Source organism: Eriocheir sinensis, chromosome 47 (genome assembly GCF_024679095.1).
Source record: "Eriocheir sinensis breed Jianghai 21 chromosome 47, ASM2467909v1, whole genome shotgun sequence".
NCBI classification, from domain to species: domain Eukaryota; kingdom Metazoa; phylum Arthropoda; class Malacostraca; order Decapoda; family Varunidae; genus Eriocheir; species Eriocheir sinensis.
The window spans coordinates 5648343-5659254 of NC_066555.1; the positions used below are offsets into that span (position 1 = coordinate 5648343).

Below are 10912 nucleotides of genomic sequence, written 5' to 3' on the forward strand. Positions count from 1 at the left end.
AGTTATCTGTAATATGTTGACGTTTTTCTACCTTATTTTCCGTTCCCCTCACTGTTTCTTTGTTAACCAGTGCTTGCCTGCCTCCATCCTGGGCCACAAGACGGAGAAAGATAAATATAAGCCCCTCGAAAAATAAAGGAAAAAACATAAAATTGATTAACATAAATTCAGAAAAATGCGTTAAAATTCTATGAAAATCCTATGGTGCTCTCAAATGTAAATCCAGAAAAATGCGATGAAATTCTATAAAAATCCTATGCTGCTCTCAAATGTAAATCCAGAAAAATGTGATGAAATTCTATAAAATCCTATGCTCTCAAATGTAAATCCAGAAAAATGTGATGAAATTCTATAAAAATCCTATGCTGCTCTCAAATGTAAATCCAGAAAAATGCGATGAAATTCTATAAAAATCCTATGCTGCTCTCAAATGTAAATCCAGAAAAATGTGATGAAATTCTATAAAAATCCTATGCTGCTCTCAAATGTAAATCCAGAAAAATGCGATGAAATTCTATAAAAATCCTATGGTGCTCTCAAATGTAAATCCAAAGAAATGCGTTAAAATTCTATAAAAATCCTATGGTGCTCTCAAATGTAAATCCAAAGAAATGCGATAAAATTCTATAAAAATCCTATGGTGCTCTCAAATGTAAATCCAAAGAAATGCGATAAAATTCTATAAAAATCCTATGGTGCTCTCAAATGTAAATCCAAAGAAATGCGATAAAATTCTATAAAAATCCTATGGTGCTCTCAAATGTAAATCCAGAAAAATGCGTTAAAATTCTATAAAAATCCTATGGTGCTCTCAAATGTAAATCCAGAAAAATGCGATGAAATTCTATAAAAATCCTATGGTGCTCTCAAATGTAAATCCAAAGAAATGCGATGAAATTCTATAAAAATCCTATGGTGCTCTCAAATGTAAATCCAAAGAAATGCGATGAAATTCTATAAAAATCCTATGGTGCTCTCAAATGTAAATCCAAAGAAATGCGATGAAATTCTATAAAAATCCTATGGTGCTCTCAAATGTAAATCCAAAAAATGTGGTGAAATTCTATAAAAATCCTATGCTGCTCTCAAATGTAAATCCAAAAAATGTGATGAAATTCTATAAAAATCCTATGGTGCTCTAAAATGTAAATCCAAAGAAATGCGATAAAATTCTATAAAAATCCAATGCTGCTCTCAAATGTAAATCCAGAAAAATGCGATGAAATTCTATAAAAATCCTATGGTGCTCTCAAATGTAAATCCAGAAAAATGCGATGAAATTCTATAAAAATCCTATGGTGCTCTCAAATGTAAATCCAAAAAAATGCGATAAAATTCTATAAAAATCCTATGGTGCTCTCAAATGTAAATCCAAAGAAATGCGATAAAATTCAATAAAAATCCTATGGTGCTCTCAAATGTAAATCCAAAAAAATGTGATGAAATTCTATAAAAATCCTATGGTGCTCTCAAATGTAAATCCAAAGAAATGCGATAAAATTCTATAAAAATCCTATGGTGCTCTCAAATGTAAATCCAGAAAAATGCGATGAAATTCTATAAAAATCCTATGGTGCTCTCAAATGTAAATCCAGAAAAATGCGATGAAATTCTATAAAAATCCTATGGTGCTCTCAAATGTAAATCCAGAAAAATGCGATGAAATTCTATAAAAATCCTATGGTGCTCTCAAATGTAAATCCAAAGAAATGCGATAAAATTCTATAAAAATACATCTGGTGCTCTAAAAATAATTGCCACGCCCCCCAAAATTAATCTAGTCCCACAAACACATAACCCGCTTAAAATAAACCCCCTAAAAATAGATTTCCTAAAATTAATTAAAGTAATGCCTAAAAATAACCCCCAGATTAATCTCCTACACAGTCAATCTCGTAATTAAATGGCCCTGGAAAGAACGCAGATGAAATGCTTATAAGAGAGAGCGCCGTTTTGGGGGGAGCTTTGTTATTTCTGTGAGACGGAAGAAACAGATCCAGACAGACAGACGGACAGACAGAGACAGCTTCACACCGACAGCTCTTTCCCCAACATAAAACCAGCTCTGAATGTCCCCCGTCTCCTTCCCATTCCCCATTCCCCATTATGCTCAAAGTCTAAGCTAACGAATTGGATAGAACGTCCCCCCCCCCCCCCACTCCCCCCCCCCCCCCATTTCCCATCCCCCTATTCCCTTGTACATGACCAGACCAATACGTTCTTTTTTTTACACATACGAGAACCAGGTTTGAATGTCCCCCTTCCCTTCCCTCTCCCCCCCCCCCATTTCCCATTCCCCATTCCCCATTCTATCCCAAGCTAATGAATTCCATTACACACATAACCAGACCAATACGATTTTCCCCTTACATAAAACCACCTCTGAAAATCCCTTCCCCCCCATTCCCCATCCACCCTTCCCCTTCCCCATTCACCAACCATTCCCAATTATGTCCCAAGCTAATGAATTCCCTTACACACATAACCAGACCAATACGATTTTCCCCTTACATAAAACCACCTCTGAAAATCCCTTACCCCCATCCACCCTTCCCCATTCACCAACCATTCCCAATTATGTCCCAAGCTAATGAATTCCCTTACATACATAACCAGACCAATACGATTTTCCCCTCACATAGAACCACCTCTGAAAATCCCCTCTCGCCCAATTCCCATCCACCCCTCCCCCATTCCCCAATCCCCATTCCGTCCCCAGCTAATGAGTCCCGTGCCGTGCTTATCCCGTGCCTGACGGTCCCCATTACGACGCGGCTCTGTGTATTAATTTGCCTCTCCCTATCCAATTATGTTTTACCGGCGTTCGAGGAAAGGGGAGGAGGGGGTGCAGTATGAAGGGGGGATAGCAGGGGGGAGGGGGGAGAGGGGGAGCAGGGGAAAGGAGGGAAGGGAGGGGAATGAAAGCATGGGGGAGGGAGGAAGGAGGGGGAACCAGGGGAAAGGAGGGAAGGAAAGGGATGGGAGTGAAAGATGGGGGAGGAAGGAAGGGGAACCAGGGGAAAGGAGGGAAGGAAAGGGATGGGAGTGAAAGATGGGGAGGGGGGAGAACAGGAGGAAAGGGAGAAGTTAGAGTAAGGGGTAAAGCATGGGAGAAAGGGGAGGGAAAGAAGGGGAGGTAGGAGGCGGAAGGAGGAAAGCAGTAAGGAAAGGGGAGGGAAAGGAGGGGAGAAAGAGAGAAAAGAGAAAGGAGGAGGAGGAGAGAGAGAGAGAGAGAAAAGAGAAAGGGGGAGGAAGAGGAGAAAGAAAGAAAAGGGAGAGGAGAAGGAGAAAGAGAGGAAAAGGAAAGGAGGAGGAGGAAAAGAGAGAAAAGAGAAAGGAGGAGGAGGAGAGGAAAAAGAGAGGGGAGGGGGATTGGAGGTAGAGGAAGAAAGGTGGGGGAGAAAAGGGAGATGAAGATTAGGCAATGGGATAGAAGAAAGGGGAGGAGGGGAGGTAAAGGGAGATGAAGATTGGTGATTGGGTAGAAGGTAGGGGAGGAAAGGAAGGGGAGGAGGAGGGGAGTTATGTGTCTCCCCAATACGATCATAGAAGGCCTGCGGGGAGTAATTACAGGAGCAGGTGATTCAGGTAAGGGGGGGGAGGGGGGGCTAGATTCCTCACCTGTCTCCCCACTCCCCCCCTCCCCTCCCCTTTCTCCCTTTATTGGAGTTTCCCTTCCTTTCCCCTCCCCATCTCTTCTTCCTCCTCCCATTTTTTGGTTTTTTCTGCCTTCCTTCTCTCTCTCTCTCTCTCTCTCTCTCTCTCTCTCTCTCTCTCTCTCTCTCTCTCTCTCTCTCTCTCTCTCTCTCTCTCTCTCTCTCTCTCTCTCTCTCTCTCTCTCTCTCTCTCTTTCTCTCTCTCTCTCTCTCTCTCTCTCTCTCTCTCTCTCTCTCTCTCTCTCTCTCTCTCTCTCTCTCTCTCTCTCTCTCTCTCTCTCTCTCTTCCCTTCCTTTCTTCCTGTTCCCTTCTTCCTCTTCCCTTCCTTTCTTCCTCTCCCCTTCCTTTCCCCTTTCCATCTCTTCTTCTTCCTCCTTTTTTGGGGTGTTTCTTCCTTCCTTCTCTCTCTCTTCCCTTCCTTTCTTCCCCTTCCCTTCCTTTCTCCCTCTTCTCTTCCTTTATCTTCTCTTCTTACTCCCTTTTCCTTCCCTCCCTTCTCTTTTTCCCTCACTTTTTCCTCTCTTTCCTTCTCTTCTCCCCTTTTCTTTCTCTCTCTCCCATCTCTCTTTCCCCTCCCTTCCTTCCTTTTTTTTGGCCCTTCTCCTTTCTCCTTTCTTCTGTCTTCTTCCTCCCCTTTTCCTCCTCCCTTCTTTCCTTTTCTAGTGTTTTCCTCTTCCTTTCTTTAATGTCTCTCTATGTCTCCCTTTTCCTCTCCCTTTTATCCCTTTTACTGGCTAATTCTCTCTTTCCTTTCCATCTCCTTCCTTCCCCTTTCCTTCTCCTCCATTTTCAGGTCTTTTCCTCTTTTTTTTCCTTCTCTCCTTCTTTCATTTCCCTTCTCTTCCTCCTCTTTTTCTGCCCCTTCCTCCTCCTCCTCCTCCTCCTCTTGCTCTTTCTCTCCTCCCTTCCTGTTTCTTTCTCTTCCCTCCCATTTCTCCCACACTTTCTTCCATTACATTTCTCTCCCCATCATTAATTTTCCTCTCCATTTCTCCCTCTGTGTATGTGTTTTCCCCTTCCTCTCTTCCTCTTTCTCTCTTCTTTTCCCAACCTTTCTTTTTTATCCGATTTTTTCCTTCCTTTCTTTCTTTCCTATCCTCCACTTTTTCCTCCCTCTAGATTTTTTTTCTTCCCTCCTCCTCCTCCTCTTTCTCCTCTTCCATTTTCTCATTGTTTCCTCTCCTCCCCAATCCTTTCTCTTCTTCCTTCTACATCCTTTATTTATTCCTGTGTGCTTTTCCTCATCTTTTCTCTTATTTTCTATCCCATTCCTCCCTTTTTCTTTGTTGATATGTTTTCCCTTCCCTCCTACTCCTCCTCTTCCTCCTCCTCCTCTTCCTTTTTTCTCTCCTCTCTCCTCTTATCTCCTCTATCCCTTCTATCTTTATCCTCTAATCCTCCCCTTCTTCATCTTATTCAGACCAGACAGCCCCTCATCTTTTTCTCCTCCTCTCCCCTTTCTTTTTCCTCCCCTTTCTCCCCTTTCTTTTCCTCTGCAGATGCGCTTTCCCTTCCTTTCTCCCTTCCTTTTTTCCTTTGTTAGGCAGCTGACTCCCATCCCTCCTCCCTTCATCCCCCTTCCTCCTTTGTGACAGCTGACAAGAGGGGCGAGAAAGGGGGAAGGGGGAAGGGGAAGGGGGGAAATACGGGTACCTTCACACCAGCCCCCTTTTCTTCCCTTTCATTCCCCTGACATTCGCTTCCTTTCTCTTTCTTTTCTTCTTTTCCCTTCTCTTTCTTTCCTTACCTTTCATTTCCTTCTCTTATTTCCCTTTCCCTATTCCCTCCCATGCCTTTTCCTCCCTTTCATTCCCTTCCCCTCTCTACCCTTCTCTTTCTTTTCTTCCCTTCTCTTTCATTTCCTTCTCTTGTTTCCCTTCCCTATTCCCTCCCATTGCCTTTCCCTCTCTTTCATTCCCTTCCCCTCTCTACCCGTCTTTTTTTCATTTCCATCCCATCTCTTCCCACCTCCTCTGCTACGAGCCTTCCTTTTTCCTCTCCCCTTTCCCTCCTCTCCGTGTCGTTACTTTTCCTTCCCCAGCTTTTTCCAATGTTTTTTTTCCTTTCCATGACTTTCTTATCTCTTTCCTTTCCATCCCTTTCCTTCCCTTCTCATTCCTTCCTTTCCCTTTCCATCCCTTCCATTCCCATCCCATTCACTCCAATATTATGTTCGGGTTCACAGCGAGAGAGTTCGACTGTAAAACGCCAGAAGTAATTTAAATGTTAACCTTGTAGAATTCAATGGTACGGCCTCACCTCGAATATGCAGTGCAGTTTTGGTCCCCTAAATACAGGAAAGACATTGAATTATTAGAAAGGGTTCGCGCTACGATATAATGATTCCAACCTTCCCATCCATTCTCTCTTCCCATGCCCTCCCATCTCATCCCATCCCTTCTCATCTGTCCCATCTGCTGTCCCTCCCACACTCCCTCTTCCATCTTAACATTCCCTTCATATCCCTTCTCTCTTCCCATGCCATCCCATCTAATCCCATCCCTTCCCATCCCTCTCTTCCCTTTCCCTCTCCTTCCCATCCCACACCATCCCTTCCCTTCTCATCCGTCCCATCTGCTGTCCCTCCCACACTCCCTTCATATCCCTTCTCTCTTCCCATGCCATCCCATCTCATCCCATCCCTTCCACTCCCTTCCCATCCCTCCACCTCGTTCTCCCTCTCCCATCTTAACTCTCCCTTCCCATCCCTTCTCTCTTCCCATGCCATCCCATCCCATCCCATCCCTTCCACTCCCTTCCCATCCCACCCCCTCGTCCCCCCTCTCCGCCCAGGCCATAACAGGGCATGCATAATGATCCAGTTCGCTCCTTAATTTTGACCTCCTTAACCTGCCTTGTAAATGTTGGGCGGGGTCAGGGTCACGTGGGAGGGCCGCCGGAAGGTCAAGGTCAAGCGGGGTCAGAGGTCAGGGGTCAAGGTCACGATTTTTTTTTTTACAGTATTGATTTGAGTGTGAAGACGAGAATGGAACATGATTGGAGCTTGTGTGTGTGTTTGTTTGTTTGTTTGTGTGTGTGTGTGTGTGTTTAGATCTCTCAATTAAAACAGCTACGAAATCTTCTGCATATTTTTGTTTTTGTTTACTCATTCATATTTTGTGTGTTTGTGTGTGCGTGTGTGTGTGCGTGTATGTGTGGGTTTGAATCTCTTAATTAATACCATCATAAAGGTGTGTGTGTGTGTGTGTGTGTGTGTGTGTGTGTGTGTGTGTGTGTGTGTGTGTGTGTGTGTGTTAATGAGTCTCCTACCTGCCCGCCTGCCTACCTGTGCCCTAACGACCATCAGCTTAATTAAGAGCTCAGAGCCACCTGCCTTCACTCCCCTTGCTTGCCCTCCTCCTCCTCCTCCTCCTCCTCCTCCTCCTCCTCCTCCTCTTCCTCCTACTCTTGCTCCTTTTATTTTTGGTTTCCTTTTTTTTCTGGTTCTCCGTCATCTCTTCTTCCTCTTCTCGTCTTGTTATCTAAGTCTCCTCCTCTAAGTCTTCCTCCTCCTCCTCCTTATCTTCCTCCTCCTCCTCATCATCATCATTCTCCTCCGCCTCCTCTTCCCTAATTTTCTGTTTACTTTTGTTTTCTCTTTCTCTGTTTTTTCCCTTTTAGTTTCTCTTCAGCTCCTCCTCCTCCTCCTCCTCCTCCTCCTCCTCCTCCTCCTCCTTCTTTATGTTTTCCTTTAATTCTCCTGATCTTGTCTTTTGTTTCTCCTTCATCTCCTTTTTTTCCGTATTCTCTTTTTTCTGTCCTAAAACTCTCCTCCTTCTCTTCCTCTTATCTTTCCAACCCTCCTCCTTTTTATTTTATTTTTCATATTTTCTTCTTTTCTTATGTTCCTCTCTCCCTTTATTCAACTTATTCCCTTCCTTTTCCTCCTCTTCTTACTCTCCCTAACTCACTTTTATCCTTTTCCCTTTTTTCTCCATTTATTTTTATTAGTAGTAGAAGTATTATTAGTATTAGTGTTGTTGTTGTTGTTGTTGTTGTTGTTGTTTACACGCGTATGCTATTGTCTCAAACTTTCTCTCGATCACGTGCAACTTTCCATGAACGTAAATCAAACTTTCAAACGTGTGTGTGTGTGAGTGTGAGTGTGTGTGTGTGTGTGTGTGTGTGTGTGTGTGTGTGTGTGTGTGTGTGAGTGGGAGTCTGTCTGTGAGTCTGTCTGTCTGTCTGTCTGTCTGTCTATTCTGTCTATCTATTTCTGTGTCCTGTCTCTGCCAATTCTCACGATGCCGGGTGACAGAAGAGAGATGACAGGTGGGTGGGGAGAGGAGGGGAGGAGAGGTGGAGAGAAAGTGACAGGTGGATATTGAGGGATGGGAGAGGTGGAGGAAAGGTAGGGGAAGGGGAGGGGAGTGGCAGAGGAAGGGGGGTGAAGGGGTGGAGGAGTGAAGGAAGGGGTGAAGGAAGGGGAGAAGTGTCACCTTGCTACTGCCTTGCCAAAACCACGAAGGGGAATGGGGCAGGGAAGGGGAAGGGGAGGAGAAAGGGGAGGTGGTAGGGAGGGAATGATAAGAGGGAATGATGAACAGGAGGAGGAAGGGGAGTGAGAAACGGAGCTGGTGATAAGAGAGGAGGAGGAAGAGGAGGAGGAGGAGAAGAGGATGAATGAGAAGAGGAAGTAGAGTGGGGATAGGAATAGGCGTTTGGTGGGGTGAAAGGTTTGAAGTGGTAGCAGTAGTAGTAGTAGTAGCAGTAGATATAGCAGAAGAACGAACAGCTGGTAACATCATTTTTATCTATCTATTCTTTCCTTCATTCATCTATTTACATTCTTATGCATCCATCTCTCTTTTTCTTTCTTTCTTCGATTACTCGTCATGTTCTGAGACGAGGTACAGCGGCGTGATATGTGTGTCCGTCTGTCGGGGCTGGTGATGGATGAGCGGCAGGCGGACGGCAAGGTGGTGTTTTGCGGCCGGATGGTGATGCAGCGAGTCGTGGGGGTGTGGTGATTGTGTGGTGATGGATGGTGATGATGGTGTTAGGTGTGGTGATGAGTGGTTCGTAGTGGATAGTTTAGTAGTGGTGTTAGGGTGATGAGTGTGGTGGTGATGGTGGTGGTGTGTGTGTTTGGTGTTTATACAATCCCTTAATTATGGTGATGATGTTGATGGTGATGACGACGAGGAGGCTGAAAAAATAGTGACCATGCATATTGGGTAGTAATGGGGAGAGTGAGGGGAGGGGGAGGGGGAGGAAGTGGGGGTGTATCATGCTAGTGGAGGGGAAGGGGGGAGGGAGTGGGGGTGGATCATGCGGGTGGAGGAAAGGGAGAGTGGAAGGAAGGGAGATGAGATATTCCACTCGTAAATATCGGAAAATCACTGATGTGGAATTGTGTCTGTTGTTGGTGGTGGTGATTATGGTGGTGGTGGTGATGGTGGTGATGTGGAAGAAGTGGTTGAGAGACGTTATCTATCAATCAATCATCCACTTACTCATTCATACACTCCCTCACACTCACTCACTCACTCACTCACACTCACTCACACTCGCTATCCATGTTGAGAGACGTTATCTATCAGTCAGTCACCCACTCATTCATACACACTCACTCATTCACCCACTTACTCTCACACTCACTATCCATCTACCGGAAACAACTCAACATCACACAACACCAACACAACCACTGACACCAACACACCAACACACGCACTCACCTTCTCCTCAAACACCGCCACGTTGCAGTAACGGGTGGCGCAGCAGAGGGTCAGACAGTCTTCCCGGTTCCCCACGTCCGTCACATTGAGGAACTCCGCCCCCAGCACCCTCGAGTCGGCCGTCCTTATGATTGTACTCTCGCTCACTTCAAACTCCTCCAGACACCCATGTTCGGCCCGCACCACGTCCAGCGGCCCCATCCTCTTTCGGTCATGGGTGAACTCCCCTCTCGCCACCACCAGCACCGCCAGGCATGGGACTAACAACCGCAGAAGGTGTATTCTCATCGTCCGTGATAGCAGAGCCGCCGCCATGGGTAGGCACACAACACTACGATAAGACGCAACACAAGGAGGCTGGAAGGCTGGCTGGCTGGCTGGTCCTCGCAAGACTGTCAACACTGGCCGATAGACGCGACAACCTAAGCCTCTGGAACACTCACGGATCCTCTATGACTCGAATGGAGGATCGGAAACGCTTTAAGGTTCCCCCGCGGCGCCGTCTGGGTCTGGTGCACTCCTCGATCCCTTACTATTGATCCTCTGAGTTCGGGGTCACTGAAGCCTTCCAGGGCCGGTGTCTTTTGCTTGATGGACTTCGGCTAATTCAGGACATGCCACGAAGAATAGACACACCCAAGATACTCCTTAGGCGCCTAGAAACCAAACGCGAGGCTCATAAACTCAGAAAACAAGTCCTGAGTCTGAAAACAAAGAGTAGAAAACGGGAAAAGAGAACGGAATGGCTGCCTCGTACGGCCGGCAGCGCTGCGTCCATCGGCCCTGGTTGTCGAACCCTCACGCAGACGCAGACGCTCGCCGACAATCGATCGCCGACCAGACCACGTGCCGAGTCACTAATGCTGGCCGCCTCCCACAAATTGGGCCACACCACCTACTGTGACCTGCCGGGGATGTGGCTGTGACCATTTCCCTTCCTCTCCCTGACCTCCACATCCCTTAGTTAACGTCATTTGCCTCCCTGTGCCCGCGTGACCTAACCTAATCTGACCCCTGACCTGACCTGCGTTTGGTTGGCGTGGGTAGGTCAGTTTTCGGGATTTGTACCCTTGACCTATTTATTGTCCTGGAGGTGGTGGTGGTGGTGGTATGGTAGGTGGGGGGTGGGGGGAGAAGGGGTTTGTCTGGAAGAGTGCCAACTGGATGGATCTGGGAGTGGCACTTGTTCTGATTCCGATTACTCTCTCTCTCTCTCTCTCTCTCTCTCTCTCTCTCTCTCTCTCTCTCTCTCTCTCTCTCTCTCTCTCTCTCTCTCTCTCTCTCTCTCTCTCTCTCTCTCTCTCTCTCTCTCTCTCTCTCTCTCTCTCTCTCTCTCTAAAGGACTTGAAACTAATGATTATGAGCGCGGTATCATTTATCAGTGACTTTTTTTATCTTACCTTCAGAGAGAGAGAGAGGAAGCGAGAATGAAAACAGGAAGGAGGAAGGATGTAGAGGAAATTATTGAGGAGTCGCAAGAAAAGAAAAAGACGAAGAAGAGAGAGAGAGAGAGAGCAAACTTGCATGGATATGCAAATTTAGACTACCTCTTCTTCCCTCCCATTCCCTCCCCT

At 46.0% G+C, this 10912-nt stretch overlaps 1 protein-coding gene across 3 annotated transcripts in view; it reads right to left on the bottom strand.

Moving 5' to 3' along the window:
• Nucleotides 1–10397, bottom strand: part of LOC126981295 (AT-rich interactive domain-containing protein 1B-like) — an 88032-nt gene extending 77635 nt beyond the window's left edge. For all 3 annotated transcript variants that reach the window (XM_050832215.1, XM_050832214.1, XM_050832213.1), the window contains exon 1: nt 9339–10397. In XM_050832215.1, coding sequence (XP_050688172.1) covers nt 9339–9653 — 315 coding nt within the window. In that variant the 5' untranslated portion in view covers nt 9654–10397. The remainder of the gene's footprint in view (nt 1–9338) is intronic.
• Nucleotides 10398–10912: the final 515 nt, after the last annotated feature.